Genomic DNA, 15,240 nt, shown 5'->3' on the forward strand with positions numbered 1-15,240 from the left:
CGTGTACTTGAGTAGTGATGCTGCCTGGGTTCAAGCCTGGGCCTATTCCCTGAGTATCCAGCGTGGTTCCTCGAGTTGGAAGGTCCATCTACTGTCAGTTCGGTCCCAAACCAGTGCAAGATATTGGCAAGCGTTGGGGAATTGACGAAAAGATACGCAAGTATTGACGGAGGAATATGCACGATCGGAAGAACTGTCCATTTGGAGAAAGCATCACCATTGTCGTGACTCGCGCACCTCGAAACGTTACGCAAGCCCTTCCACCAATTCCGACTCTGCCGCAGAAAATTACTTTCAACATGATTTCTTCTATTGTTCCATTACCCAGCGAAACCAAGTTCAAGCCAAAAGACGTGCCAGTCTCCAGACATGGCCGCGTTCAGAGAAATGTATGGTTATTGACATTTCGAGTCAATTATCCAATTGACAAATTTGTTTGGTACGTGATACCCAGTCTCTTTAAGAAATAAATCGAGCGCTCGGCCCAGCAATGGTGGTGAGTAAGTTAGCGTCAATAGATTAGACGACGTTGTCCTCGCTGCCACATTCAATTTCCGGATATGCTATAAAAATCAAGTATTCTGACGCAATCCCAATTCCGACTAGATTTGCCGGCTTAGGTATTTCATGGGTTCCAGATAGCGACACAAGACTCATCTGTATCTGGAAACGTTGGTCTCCCTGCAAGTCACTTCACGAATCCTTGGGGCGACACCTTCACATTTCCTAGCAATCCAGCTTGCTATCTTCTTCATGGAACGACTGTTCGAGACTGGTTAATGTAGCCGACTGAAAATCCCACTAATTGAACAAAGTTGTTGTCGCTACTAGTATGTATCTGGACATCCGATTTCACCAAACACCACTATCGACGGGATGTCGACCAACTCGTCGCTGATATATGCGGGTTTCGGAGTAAGAGCGTTGAAGTGCTTATGAGGTACACTGGTAAGCCACTCTACGGATTCATAGTTCCACCAAGTAAGATCGAAGATAGCGCAATGCGAGGGAAATGTCGAATGTAAATAAAGCCCGTCCAGCCACTAGCGCCTCGCTTCGATGCAGGCGTTGTCAGCGCCCCGCCACAGCCTCATCACCAGCCCCTTCCAACTTTCAACGTCACAGCAAGAGAATATGTACTCTCCAGCTGTGCAACAAGCACTCCAGTCCTATTAGAACCAAGTTTCTTTCCTGCGGTCATGCTTGATCAAGCATCTCCGTGATCAAATGACCTCGATGCCTTACGACAGATACAGGGGTGAAAATGCGCCTCCTCAACACCTCAAGCTACACTCTCCAGGACTTCACAGGAAGTGAGATACCCAATTATGCCATTCTGTCACATCGCTGGGAGGGCCAAGAATTCACATTACAGGATATTCAGGGCATCAAGCTGGGACCTAACCGGAGTCCGATTTTCAGCGACGACAAAGCTTACACAGCTAGGGGATGGTTGAAGATCGCAGGCGCATGTGCTCAGGCTCGCAAAGATCAATATAGTTGGATATGGATTGATTCTTGCTGCATCGATAAGACAAGCAGCGCTGAACTTTCAGAGGCAATCAACTCGATGTTCATCTGGTACCAAAATGCCGAGATCTGTTACGCTTATCTATCAGATGTGCAGCTGGACAACACCGATGACCTGCTCGAATGGTCAATTGACGAGTTCAGAAATAGCAAATGGTTTACGAGAGGATGGACCTTGCAAGAACTCCTTTCACCAAAACAGGTCCGATTCTTCTCAGGTGGGTGGGCTCCTCTGGGGCTGAGGTCGTCACTTTGGTTTTTGGTTTCAGAGATAACTGGAATTGAGGCCGAGAGCAGCTTTAAGACAGCGAGTATTGCTCAGAAAATGTCATGGGCATCTCGAAGAGAAACAACGCGAATCGAAGACAGAGCCTATAGCTTGATGGGGTTATTCGGGGTTAACATGCCACCATTGTATGGCGAGGGAGAAAAAGCTTTTCTGCGGCTGCAGCTAGAAATCTTGCGCGTTTCTGATGACGAGTCGATTTTTGCCTGGGAAGATCTTGAGGACAACACTGGTGGCCTACTGGCACGCTCGCCTGCTGCATTTCGCAACTCTGGAGACATCAGACGACTTGAGAACGCGCTTTACGAGAAGCCACCATATTCGATGACGAACAAAGGAATCCGAGTCGAGTTTCCAGTTCTGGCGGCATCTCAAATACACGTGGAGCTTCTCGATGCCGACGATACATTCTTCGCCTTTCTTCAATGTCGACCCTCTCAAAGTTACTCGATGTTCGCAATCCTATTGCGCAGAATCAAAGGAAACTTGTACACGCGAGTCTCTTCGGGTGGCCTAATTACTACTCAATGGAATGATATCATTCAAGATCTTGTAGATAGTGAGTACAGGATGGTACAGGTCAAGCAGGAGGACGACTCTGACATATCGTTTGCTGGCATTCCTCAATACCGGTTCTCCGTTTCCATCGACCTGCTTGAGTTCAAGGGCTTTCGCGTGGCAAGTCGGTGGGTAATATGGGGAACTAGCGTTCGCGGAGACTTTGACCGTAGCAATATCGGCGAAGAATCGTTTGTAATCCCTCGGGACACAGGCTCTCCAGGTGTTACCATAGCGATGGAATTCACAAATAGCAACTCTCCAGAAGGTGAACCCGAGGATTCGGACGAAAGTCTAGCTCATGATGAAACCGACAGGTTTGTCATGGTCTTCAACATGTACGATCGTCGAGCTCGACTTGGACTTCTCAGACCTCTCTCCGGGGTGCCAATAAAGTCCATCGTGAAGCGTCTGGATAAAGCAGGAGATTGGATGACAGCAGATACACATATTCGAGCGTCAACTAGATCGTTATCTGGAGCCCAGATTACTGCACAGTTGGCACGGAAGCCAACAGATCTATGGCTGCGCAGCTACCAAGCATCTTTCTCGTTTGAATACCCAGTTGAGCTGCCACCAGGTGAAATAGATCACCGGGTCGAGCTTCCGAACAATGAAGTCAGCTCCATTGAGAGACGGAACTCGATGCCAGGAGATCCAGAGGTCAACTACTACGTTCGGGGTTATTTGCTGGGTAAGGACATGAATCCACGGACAGGATTTGTCGAGTTGGTCTAGCCATTTTGATTTAGCTCGATGGAGGCAATTGCTACTGCCAGTACATGACTACCAATCGAATCCATGTATCAGTCACTTTCTCGTTCACATGATAAGCTGTCAGGCTCCTCGAATGGCACGGTTGGAGGAAGACAGCGGTGTTCCTCTGACGACCATATACCTCTCTTAACTTTACATGGGGGAATTCTGGCGGCTAATACTAGGTCTCCGAATCCTTCGTCGCAATTCTAGGTAACGCAGCAAGTGGGGCAGCTTTTGGAGGGGGCATCTTCCCAGGCAGGAGGAATATTCTCCATAATTTCCATACGACCTGACTACATGCAATGCGATATACGAAATTTTTGTCAATTTCCAGCGATCCTTACTTCGAACTCTTCATATCCAATGTATCCATCACAGTCACTTCACTCCGCTCCCACCTCTCTTTCGTCAAGTTCCAATACCTCTCCGTCTCACCCGCTCGACATGAGCAGGATCCTTGTTCCCACTTCCTCTCCGCAGGTGCCAGAAAATCGCCCATAGAGCTATTGCTGATTCGTATGGTGCCGCTAGGCGTGTTGCATTGTTGGCCTGCAACCGATGAGCCGAAGGGTACAGAGGCGAGAGTCAGTATCGGACATGTGTCAACGATCGACCATGTGTCAATGATCTACCTATGCTATGAATAGCTTGACTGGAGCCCGAGCTTGTCCGTGGAGGCAAAATCAAGGGACGGCCATGGAATATCTCATTTGTAGCTTTCTCGAGTTCCTTCTTGGATGTCATGATTACTTTCTTGCTTGCATGTGGCTTCAGATCTCCCTCACATCGAGATTATCGCGCCATAAAGTCAGGGTACTCAATGCCCAGTGTGTTTATTAGGCCTTGGGCGTTGGGTCCACCTGCCTATAGATCCCAATCATCTGCGATGAGAAAGGTCCTTGTCAAACCTGGCCAGCCCCAGGAGCATCTGGGTCGTCCTGCTCATCCATCTCAATCTCTTCCGGATCTTGACCAAGTTGTCCGTCTCTGTTTGAAGCCCATCTGATGCTCAGAAACACTTGAAGCAGGTGAGTCGGAACTCTAGTAACGGATGCCCAAACCTGCAAGAGCCATGTCGATATACGTGGGTGGTTGAAAGTCAGTACAGCAAGAACCAGTAACGCTGTTGCCATGAAGAGGCCGAGCAGGGTGAAGAGCCAGTCTTTAAACTTGGGATTGGTGAAAATGGAATCTTGCATGCTGAATATCGATGAAGCAAGGGTAGGCGGTAAGTAGAACTGGAAGAAATTAGGACCAAATAATCCATCTATGCTAGATGTTAAGTTCCCGATTGAATCCCTTACAATTGTGATGACTGTCAGAGCTTGAATAAACTGGCTTTGAAGTCTGGTTATGATTGTTTCTGCATGCGCTGCATGTGTTACGATCTAGATCGCGAAGTTAGACGAAGGTTGGCGTGACCTATCAGAAATAGGGAAGATGACTGGGACACCGCTGATTAAAATGTAGTTACATACACTGTTGGTCATGTTTTCAAACAGCTCTGTTTTATGCTGCAGGGAGCTGCGCAGATCTCGAAGCTCAATCACGTCTTTGTCAATAGCGGCCAGGAGATTGCCCCAGGTAGCATCAGCCAAATTTTCCGAGTCAGGAAGGTTGAGGTAGCGAATCTCTCCATCTTTAAACGTGTCCCAGGAGTCGATTGTTTTGGACAAAACGTGAGTGAACTGGCGCAGAACCCGAATTGTCCACCTGAAACCTTTCCGTTGAGTGATATCCAGGTCAATCGATTCTCCCTGGCCTAACTCTCCTCAGGTAAATGCATAAATCTTGCAGAGGTCAGTATTAAGGATCGGCGTGGGGAATACAGGACAAATCCTCACGCATGGTTCTATGTCTTCGAAAAATTGGAAAATGGTGTTGTTCCATTCCTGCTTTACTTGTTCCATCCGACAAGAAAGACTTCTCAGAAAATAATGTCTTGGGTTCCATAGAGGTCGGTCGAGAAAATATTTACCGCAAGAGTGGGGGTCGGCAGAATTCCTGTGCATAACACTTACCTGCTCTGTGTGTTCTTCACTCTTAAAGTAAACATCAGAAAAACAGTATGCTGTCCAGAACCAATCGTCAAGGCCGATAACCATAATGGATACTTGGGCTTCGTGGATGCAGTCTCTTTCTGCAGTTGTGTTCTGGGAGTCAAGACTAAGCTGAATGACTTCTTCCGATCGTCGCAAAGACTTGCCACTTCTAAGCCTTGGGTCCGTGTGGCGAGTCGGAAGCATACGCCTCCGTGCATAGTATGGGAGATGAAATTCCAGTGAAAACCCACAAAAGCCAACAGTCTATCAATAGGCATCATGTCAGCGACAAGGTAACACAATGGAGAGGTAAGAATCAAGTACTCTCGTCTGGATACCGATGAACGTTCGACATGTGAGATGTTTATATATGAAGTCTCGTAAATACGATGCCTGGAACCGCGATGCGGTAGCCGCCAGGCTCAAGGCACACGCGGGGTCTAGGCCAGTAATATAGCTGTACCAAATGTCAGCTTCGCAGAGAATGGCCCGGTAAGAAATTCAGAGACAGAGGGGGGGTCTCACATCAACCGGCGCTCAGCATTGATCTGATCGATGAGATTGATACGCTTCATAAGTCAGAATGACGACCTGAAAGTTTGAGAAAGATCAGAGTTCAAGAACGCACTGATTTGAGAAGCTCCGAGTAGAGTCCGCGGGCGCTCATTGGCCCCAAACTGGGTCTAGCACTGCCACTAGGGGTATTCCGAGTAACTGTCTCGTCATTACGATCATCCATCAGTGCCTTTAATCGTGTTCCTTGATGGGAACTGATATTCCTCAAGGATTCGAGACTTGCAAGCGCAAGAAATTCCGACAGGTGCCCCTCTCTATACATATATCTATCAACGTCGTGATTGCACTGATTGTGGACAAACCATCCAATTACTTCCTCTGTAGTGAGATTTCTCTGGTTGGGCAGGTTGTCCACTCGCAAACTCTCTACATATCTCAAATCTTCGGAGCCGTAAACGTTTTGTCGTCTTTGGCTGAAAATGGAGCTCCAAACAAACGCCTGCTGTTTAAATTGTCCAAGTGCAGAGCGAGAAGTATCCATGACTTGAGCCGCCCCGTCTAGCTTTGTTTGTAGGGATCTTGGCAGAAGCTCTCTGAATATAGAGAAATCCTTGCCAAGTAATACCGAAATCGACTCTCACTAAGGGCCTACCTTTGTTTTGACTTGCTCTAGTGTGCAGTAGGCGCATCGAAACACCCCACATTCAGTACAAGCAAGTGTCCTATCGACGCTCATAGCAGATGCTCGCCCACAGTTGCACTGCAATCGTATAAGTAGAGTTCTCCGGGGTTATATATCAGTGGGTTGACGCACACAAGCCCAATGCCATTCAATAACGTATTTCACTTTTGCAGGTTTGGACCTACTCTCAAGAGGACCGCTGTTCCTGGCTGCAGCACCGCGAGGACGGGTCTATCATGTGTCAGTACCAAGCATTTCAAACCATGTTCGATCCGTTTGCCACGGAAAACATTTTAGCTAACGGTGGAAACTGGAAACTGGAAACTGGAAACTGGGGAGGCAAGAAATCAGAAAAGTCTCACGGCAGAGGGCGAAGTACGAGAAGTATTAGCTTGGGCTGTCTCCTCTCTTCGTCGGGCCGATGAATCAAGTTCTTCTTCAGGTACTGGCTCAGGCACTGGTGGCTCAGGTACTGGCTCGAATGATGTTCGCTCAGAAGCCGGATCAGGATCCTGCTTGTCGGGACCTTCTTGTGATTGGGAGGAGAACAACCGCTGTGTGAATCTTATAAGGCCCATGGCTGCCAAGGGGCTATCTTCGTGAACGATATCATTGTTGTATGCCCGTGGACTTGCTGAGGTGACGATGACAGAGCTTGCGAGAAAGCTCGTCAGTCACAGGACACGACGGATCTCAGCCTGGACACCACCTTGCCTATTGGTGGCACAGCACTGTGTGGAAGCTGATAGGGTGTCGGCTCCTGCAGCAAAGCGCAGGAGATGAGATAAGATATGAGCTGAGGTGAAGGAGGTCTCTGAAGCGGTGAGCCGTAGCACCGTACCGAGGTGAGCCTCCGATTGCTGAGAAGACAGGATCAAGCTGGGCTGAATACTTGTAGGCTTGAAGAGAAGCTTAAGGTCTGAGTCGGCTCTGGAGCCTCTGCACTGTAGAGATGAAGAAGCAAGTATGGCTGGCCTCTTCGGTGTTTGTTTGTTGCAGGATGAAAGAAGCTCTCAAAGAGTTCGTGATAAATTTAAGCTCAACACTGTACAGCTATTCTTCAGTTTGGCGTGATTCTTCGGTAAATAACGCCGACTCACCGACTTTTGCTGTAGACCCCACTAAAAGATGATGACCTAGAATTGTAACCTCTATAACTCCATCAAATCTCTATCGATTTGCCTCCAAATTAGGTTATTTTGAAGCTCTTAAACTCCCCTCTCTGTTTCCACTTGATATTCTCGAATATGCCTCCAAAGAAAGCTCGAAATAGTCAAGGGAAACCTTCTAAAAAGAAGGCTCCACGCACTCCACTTCCCCCACCGCCGGTAGCACCTAAAATAACCCTTAAACTTAGTACGAGTCAAGCTAGTAGTTCTTCTGTCGGTTCTACTGTTAGTACTTCGGCTTCTACACCTAATTTGAGTGTAGGAGTAGTTGTGCTAGCCGTAGGATTAGCAGAGCCTCTTTCACTACCCCCCCCTCCACCTTCTGAGCCTTTATCGATTCCGCAAGCTCTCCCCCCGCTAGAACCTCTTATTATACGGTCTCTTACACCTCCGCAGATTGAAATATAAGCTGTAAACTTTGAGATTTAGTAGTACCTTGATAGTGAGCGAATAGGCAGTGTGATAAAGAAAGTGACGAACGAGCTAGGCGTTAGAGTTACTTATAAATCTATCAAGGAAGCCGCAGAGACGTCAGTAGATACTACGATCAAGTTAAGGGGTATTTCTCTACTACGGAGAGATCATACTTACTAGTATAGCACCTGTGGAAACGTTTAAAACCCCACGGAATATGATATCGTTAATAAGGCCGATTTTAACTACTTTATCGAACGAGCTCGAATTACAGGGAAATTGAAGCAAGGAAAGCTTCAAATATACTTTAGTATCACACAGACACCTCAGAATATAGTTCGACTACCTTGGAAAGACCCTCCTACTCCAAAGGCTCTAGTTATTACTATTCCGAAGCGTGTGTATTAAGAGGAGGAAAGCTCGATAATAAAGAAGCCACGTACCGCAACGACTTGTCTTTTAGAGGAAGTTGAAAAGAATCAGGAGGCTGAAAAGGGAACTATACATAAGATTATAACTGCTATTCAGGTACGATAGGCCTATAAAGTCAGTTCCTGTCGTTGTACTACGAAGTTTTGCTTTGTTAACGATAGTAAACACTACTACCTTTCCCTAGACAATTTAAGGCGTTAGAGACGTGATATTAAAGACAAATTAACTACAATCGACAAACCTTTTATTCTCTATCGAGTTAACCTTTCAAAAGAGCTTACAGCTCGTTCAGAGCCTCAGTCGTTGAAAGCGCAGGAGAAAAAGAAGCACCGGAAGACGTACCATAACGAATCGTTATCTCTGGAACAATATCAATCAGCTTAACACCCCTCGTAGATACTATATTAGCCTCTAAATGCCTTCTTATATCAATATCCGCTAATGCTGCCCTCTCCGATGTGGTCTCTATACACTGGTAACCCTCTAAGTGGCTATTCGCTAGCCCCTCACCCTCAGCTGAATATAGCTCCTCCGGCATACGAATATACAGCTCTAGAGCCTTAATTACCACGTATTCGACCGTAGGAACGAGTTGAAAGTGACTTTATATCAATAGTAGATCTGCGGGAGTCGAGTCTATTCCGTAATAGTGGTTCAGAGGTGGAGGAGGTGTTATTTGCTTTAAAATCGTTCCTTCGTTAAGTTATACCTCCAATTGTAGCTTCAGTAGCCTCTTACTTCGATTTTATTATTAGAACCTTCGTGGAATAAGAATATAATATTAATATAGTCAAAGATATATCGATTTCGGAGGCAATAGAGCTTAGAATAAAAGGTAGTGTTTTAAAGACGATTCAGAAGCAATTAAAGCCATTTAAGAAGTAGTATAATTAACAAGCTCTTATTTAGGAAAATGACGAACTCGACGAAGGCGAAGATAAGGGTAACGATAGAGAACACAAGGAGTAAGTTTCAGTAGTATTTACAGCTATAGTTTCTGCGTAGTTTCTGTTTAATTAACCCTTATTCTATATTAACTTCGTCACCTTCTTTAATCGGTACGCCTTGATAGCCTGAATAGCGAAAGTAGCCTCTAGCTCTACGTTCAGCGTTAGCTCCCACTCCAACTGACCTTACAGCTGTTATTAAAAAGCCTTTAAATTCCTCCCAGGTATACTCACTCTAGCGCTAGTATCTCCTAATTCACGATTTTAGGTCTGCGAAGCTCTCTTCGATAGAGTTGAAAAAGGGGCAATATAGAGGGAGATATTCGAGTTAAAGACTAAAGGCTACACAGAGAGCTGATACTTAAGGGTTACTATGGATTGACGTGTTATCTATTATTACTACCTTAATTCTAAGCTCTACGTATTTAGGTAAGATACTCTTTTCTAGCTATTCGGTGAAGATTTCAGCTGTAATCGAGCCTTGGTATATTAACAGCTGATAATAACTATAAAGTGAGTACGTAGGGAGAATCGACTACCTTGTCAACTATTTAAGTACTCTCTAAACCTCTGTAGAAGCTCCCCTAGGAGCCTATCTTCTACGCCTATCTATTATATACTTATTACAGGCTAATTCGTCGATAAAGCATAAGTCCCGGGCCTCCTAAAACACTATCTTTCGCCTCTAAGCCGCGATTAATTCGTTATTCCTTTGACTCGTAGAGACCTTAAGTACTTTCTTAGTATAATTAAGCCTTTAGAGAGCCTTAGAGACCTAATTAACTAACACATCAACTTCATAGGCCTCCTATAGATACGCTGCGATTTCGTCCTAATATAAATCTAGCTTCCTCTTAAGTAACGCCTTAATATATTCGCCTATATCATTAGTAATAACAGGTAGAAGGCCACGGCGACAACGTTCCGAAGGTGATATCTGACGATCCAGAGTCTATTTCCGCTTACATATCGTCTTATATGTCGTTCTAAACTCTCTAGCAAGAGCTCGTAAGTTAATATTAACTCCATAGGATAATATTCGGTCGATATTCGATACTTTCCAAGCTAGCAAGTTCAGAGCTATGACGTCAGATAGCTCGCAGGCTCAGGTTCGAATATTCAAGGCAAGAGCTTTAAAATGACCTAATTCCGAAGAAAATCGATAGAGATTTAATAGAGTTGTGGAGGTTACAATTCTAGGTTATTATATTTTAGTGGGGTCTACAGTAAAAGTCGGTGAGTCGGCGTTATTTACCGAAGAATCACGCCAAACTGAAGAATGGCTTATATGGAGATGCCCTCGTCGTCGCATGTCCAAGTTGGGGCCTTTCAAGGAACGTCGAATCGGAATGTCCCGTCCTTCCGTTGGTGGGGCATCGTCAACCTCACTCCAGCCGCGTGTTCTGGCGTTGTGGTTTTCCTTCCAGAACCCAAAAATTACAGCCGGCCGAGGTGCAGGTGCAACAGTGACGGAACGCACCACTCGAGCTGGACTTGAGCCTTCTTTCCCCATGACACCTACTCCATGATACTATATACTAGTAGAAACAATGGGACAAGGACAGTCCAACGGCGGCGCACAACACGCCTCCACCGAGCAGCTAAGCCATGAACTCGTACGGACAAACTACCCCTCCATCATCCCACCACAGCTAACATCTCCCAGGCTATAAAGTTTGCAAAACGCTGCTTTACCCCTCTCGAACTCTACTCGTTCCAAGATGTCTTCAAAAGCCTCGCAGACCACCAAGACCACATCTCCTACCTCAAAGAAGACACCATTGCGCGCTTTCTCGAGATCCCGGATATTCTAGGCGCATCCTCTATAATCTTCCAGATGGTGTCATATCTAGGCGCATTCCCATTCGGACAAGATGCGCCGGTAGTTTTGGGGTTTGAGCAGATGATAATGGTGGTTGTGATCATGACGGAGAGATACCAGCGGGTGCTGAAGAAGGGGAATAGGGATCGAACGAAACTGCTGTTTCGGAGTCTGGCAGTCTACGATCGAGGGTCACAGAGTGAGGACAAACAGGAGGATACACCGGCTATAGAGCCCAGGAAGAATCATGTCCAAAGATTTGCCGTGGATGAAGCTGCGAATGATGAGGAGGAAGAAGATGACGATGATCTGGCTTTGGCGGCACTGGAATCACTGGACGCAATCGACGTCTTCAGACATGGAGATGCACCGATAAACCAAGCTTCTATACCTTCCGATAACCTCAAGAAACTCATAATGCTACTCCTCCTGATAGCACCTCTCTCGACACAAGAAAGTCTAGCACGACACGCAGAAAGACTATCAGGCGACCAACTGGAAGGACTTCGCAAGACAGCAGACAACATCCTGGCGGCGTTTGTGAACGTGGAGAAGTTCCCTGGTGTGAAGATCCACCAATTCAATACTGTGATACCCATTTCATTGCCATTTCTGTTCAATGGATTTAACCCGTTCTTTGAGCATTTCCTCTTCTCTAAGAATGTCGATTTTACAAAACGGAAAGATTCGTCTGCTGCGCCGTTACCTCCACCGGATCTGGTGATGGATCAACCGCTTTTGCCACAGACAGGAGAGATCTTGGATTTGAATGTGTTGTCACAGCTATCTTTCTTTCTGCCTGGTGCTTCGCTGTTCAGACAGTTACGATTGTTGTATTCTGGTGGAGATGCAGGCTTCTCCATGGGCAGCTTTGAGACCAAGGTGTTCAACTGGAGAGCTCCAACCATCCTCATAGTCTCGGGGAATAGGATATCTGATCCACCAGAAGGTCAAGAGCGAGTTTTTGCAGATACATTACCACCGAAACGATTCCCAGATAGCAGCAAATCGACTCGTGTAGTATTCGGAGTCTACACAGCCCAGCATTGGCGGCAAACGCATAAAGAGTGTTTTGGAGATACCGACACTCTTCTCTTCCAGCTTGAGCCTGTTCACGAAGTCTTCCACGCCTCGTCACTAAATAAAGACTACATCTCCTTCAGCAAACCACCCAGCGCCCACTCGGGAATTGCATTCGGATGTCCGCACCCCAAAGCCAAACAAACCGCCGGACTCAGTACCCACGTAAATCTGGGCGCCGTCTCACTCCTTCTCGACTCCTCGTTCGAGTTCGGGGTCTTCACTCACAATTATACCTCTGGAGGGGGTGCCTTCCACAACAGCGAGACGAGGAAGTACGATTTCCAGGATCGGTTCGAGGTGGAGAGTTTGGAGGTTTGGGGTTGTGGAGGGGATGCGGAGGCGGAGCAGCAGAGGCAGAGGTGGGCTTGGGAGGAGAGGGAAGCGGAGGCGAGGAGGAGGGTTAATCTGGGGACGGGGGATATTGAGGCTGATAGGGCGTTGTTGGAGATGGCGGGGTTGATCGGAGGGAACAGGAGTGGTGGCAGTATGAATGGATGATGGATATGAATGATTTTGGCGTTACATTGGATAGAACCATGGACGAGTGATATAGATGATCGAAATATAGTAATGACCAATACGAGTCGTCGAATAGCTTGATTCATGAAAGGTGTTTCGGACTGAAAGTGTGTTGATATTGGCCGTAGGAGCTAGAACGTTCTGCTAGAGCTGAGCAAAAGGAACTGCTCCGTATTCATTGGACAGTTCAAGAGTTTCACCAAATATCAAATACGGTACATAAGTCTGTCACTTTCACCTCAGCCTTGTTATGATTTGAGGAAGAGAAGCATCCAGCGAACGTGCAAGTTAATCCGCCCGGAGGATCACCCCTGCACAGAGCTCTTCCGCCAAGGCCGAAATCGCGGGGTCCACTGACACAATTTCGAGCTCCATCACAACTTAGTCGAGTCACTCTCCCTGGCCACCATTCCAACACAACCACATCTCACCCAGAGCAATTGACTCAATTGCACCACATACACGATGGAGAACGGCGTCAAAGTCAACGGCGAGACGCCGAATAGCAGCAGACCGCGAACACCAAGCTTGAACTCCTTTTCACTAACTGAATACACCACTATGCCTTCACCGCCGAGCGAGAGTCCAGTCTCGAAGATCAAGGGCGTGGTGCCAGAGGAGTTTATCCTGCCTAATGGATATCCAGATGTATGGGTTTTAGTCTCTTGGGATTTATTTGTGCTGGTCAATTGCTAACTAAATCAACCAACAGTACCTCCGTCTTATCCTCACCTCCCGCGTCTACGAAGTCGTCGAAGAAACGCCCCTCACGCCCGCCACAAACCTGAGCAACAGACTCGAATGCAAGGTCCTCCTCAAGCGCGAAGATCTACAACCAGTATTCAGCTTCAAGCTCCGCGGAGCCTACAACAAGATGGCGCATCTAGACCCCAAAGTCAGCTGGAAAGGAGTGGTAGCTTGTTCGGCTGGCAACCACGCCCAGGGCGTAGCGTACTCTGCTAGGAAATTGAAGATTCCGGCTACAATTGTGATGCCAGAGGGGACACCCAGTATCAAGCATTTGAATGTGTCACGGCTGGGGGGTTCTGTGGTGCTGCATGGTGCGGATTTTGACTCTGCGAAGGAGGAGTGTGGGAGGTTGGAGAAGCTCCATGGGTTGACGAATATTCCGCCGTTTGATGACCCGTATGTTATTGCGGGGCAGGGGACTATTGGCATGGAGTTGTTGAGGCAGACGAATATACAGAAACTGGAGGCTATCTTTTGCTGCGTCGGAGGTGGAGGGTTGATTGCCGGAATTGGGGTTTATGTCAAGCGGATTGCGCCGCATGTTAAGATTATTGGGGTGGAGACTTATGATGCCAATGCGATGGTGCAGTCATTGGCTAAGAAGGAGAGGGTTGTGTTGAAGGAAGTTGGGCTTTTTGCAGATGGAGCTGCTGTCAAGACTGTAGGCGAAGAGACATTCCGAGTTTGTATGGATGTCGTAGACGAGGTCATTCAAGTCACAACCGACGAAACCTGCGCAGCTATCAAGGACGTCTTCGAAGACACACGCTCTATTGTCGAGCCAGCCGGAGCGCTTGCCCTTGCCGGTCTCAAGAAATACGTCGCCGCCAACCCCTCACAAGACACATCCCGCAACCTGGTGGCCATCGCCTCAGGAGCCAACATGAACTTCGACCGACTACGCTTCGTCGCCGAACGAGCCGCTCTAGGAGAGAAAAAAGAAGCACTCATCAGCGTCAGCATCCCCGAGAAACCAGGCGCCTTCTCCGAACTCATCAAAGCCATCATGCCACACATGGTCACAGAGTTCTCATACCGGTACGCCACCGACGCCGTAGCCAACGTCCTGATCGGTCTCTCTCTCACATCTCCGGCCTCGCAACGAGACGCCGAACTCGCCTCCCTCTTATCACGAATCTCATCCAGCGGCATGACACCCGTCGACCTCTCCGGCGACGAGCTCGCAAAATCCCACATCAGATACCTAGTCGGTGGCCGCTCAGGCGTGCCTCACGAACGACTCTACATGTTCAATTTCCCCGAGCGGCCGGGTGCGCTAGAGAAGTTCCTCACCACACTGAGACCGCGGTATAACATCAGTTTGTTCCAGTACCGCAATGCGGGGAGCGATGTGGGCAAGATTTTGGCGGGGATTGTGTGTCCGGATGGTGAGTTGAGGGAGCTGGAGAGCTTCTTGAGGAGGATTGGGTATCCGTGGGAGGATTGTACGGAGAGTGCTGTTTTCAAGACTTTCTTGAGGTCGTGAGTCTGGGTGGGTGGGGGGAGGAATGTGTATTTGGATAAGGTAGAGTTGAAGGGAGGGAATCTGAGGTTAGCTTGGCGTTTAGGTAGGATTGGTATAGAGGCGCGTGGTGTTTTTGAAATACAATGGTAGGGGAACTTTTGTCACTTAAAATAGAGATGTTCAATTCAAGAATCGAAGATTTAATGCATTTACTGTATCCTACCTCTCCATTGGTTGTTGTCTTCCAAGAGTGCTTTTACCGAACC

At 47.4% G+C, this 15,240-nt stretch overlaps 5 protein-coding genes across 5 annotated transcripts; 3 read left to right on the forward strand and 2 right to left on the reverse strand.

Moving 5' to 3' along the window:
- Nucleotides 1-1,122: 1,122 nt before the first annotated feature.
- On the forward strand, nucleotides 1,123-3,112 carry ONS95_013591 (uncharacterized protein; the record flags this gene model as incomplete). The annotated part of the gene is made up of 2 exons (XM_058507227.1): nucleotides 1,123-1,313; nucleotides 1,385-3,112. The coding sequence occupies exon 2, from the start codon at nucleotides 1,571-1,573 to the stop codon at nucleotides 3,110-3,112; it is 1,542 nt and encodes a 513-aa protein (XP_058356396.1). The 5' UTR covers nucleotides 1,123-1,313; nucleotides 1,385-1,570.
- Nucleotides 3,113-4,035: 923 nt separating this feature from the next.
- Nucleotides 4,036-5,393, reverse strand: ONS95_013592 (uncharacterized protein; the record flags this gene model as incomplete). The annotated part of the gene is made up of 4 exons (XM_058507228.1): nucleotides 4,036-4,371; nucleotides 4,438-4,521; nucleotides 4,612-4,846; nucleotides 5,155-5,393. 4 exons carry the CDS (start codon nucleotides 5,391-5,393, stop codon nucleotides 4,036-4,038), a joined length of 894 nt encoding a protein of 297 aa, XP_058356397.1.
- A 938-nt stretch (nucleotides 5,394-6,331) lies between these two features.
- ONS95_013593 (uncharacterized protein) lies at nucleotides 6,332-6,951 on the reverse strand (the record flags this gene model as incomplete). The annotated part of the gene is made up of 3 exons (XM_058507229.1): nucleotides 6,332-6,451; nucleotides 6,506-6,604; nucleotides 6,736-6,951. The coding sequence occupies 3 exons, from the start codon at nucleotides 6,949-6,951 to the stop codon at nucleotides 6,332-6,334; spliced, it is 435 nt and encodes a 144-aa protein (XP_058356398.1).
- Nucleotides 6,952-9,962: 3,011 nt separating this feature from the next.
- On the forward strand, nucleotides 9,963-13,162 carry RTC5 (Restriction of telomere capping protein 5). Its single transcript, XM_058507230.1, has 2 exons — nucleotides 9,963-10,571; nucleotides 10,630-13,162. Exon 2 carries the CDS (start codon nucleotides 11,173-11,175, stop codon nucleotides 12,736-12,738), a length of 1,566 nt encoding a protein of 521 aa, XP_058356399.1. The 5' UTR covers nucleotides 9,963-10,571; nucleotides 10,630-11,172; the 3' UTR covers nucleotides 12,739-13,162.
- ILV1 (threonine deaminase) lies at nucleotides 13,163-15,187 on the forward strand. The gene has a single exon (XM_058507231.1). It carries the CDS (start codon nucleotides 13,634-13,636, stop codon nucleotides 14,993-14,995), a length of 1,362 nt encoding a protein of 453 aa, XP_058356400.1. The 5' UTR covers nucleotides 13,163-13,633; the 3' UTR covers nucleotides 14,996-15,187.
- Nucleotides 15,188-15,240: the final 53 nt, after the last annotated feature.

This window comes from Cadophora gregata (genome assembly GCF_030347475.1).
Source record: "Cadophora gregata isolate MNR1 chromosome Unknown scaffold_8, whole genome shotgun sequence".
Lineage (NCBI taxonomy): Eukaryota > Fungi > Ascomycota > Leotiomycetes > Helotiales > Ploettnerulaceae > Cadophora > Cadophora gregata.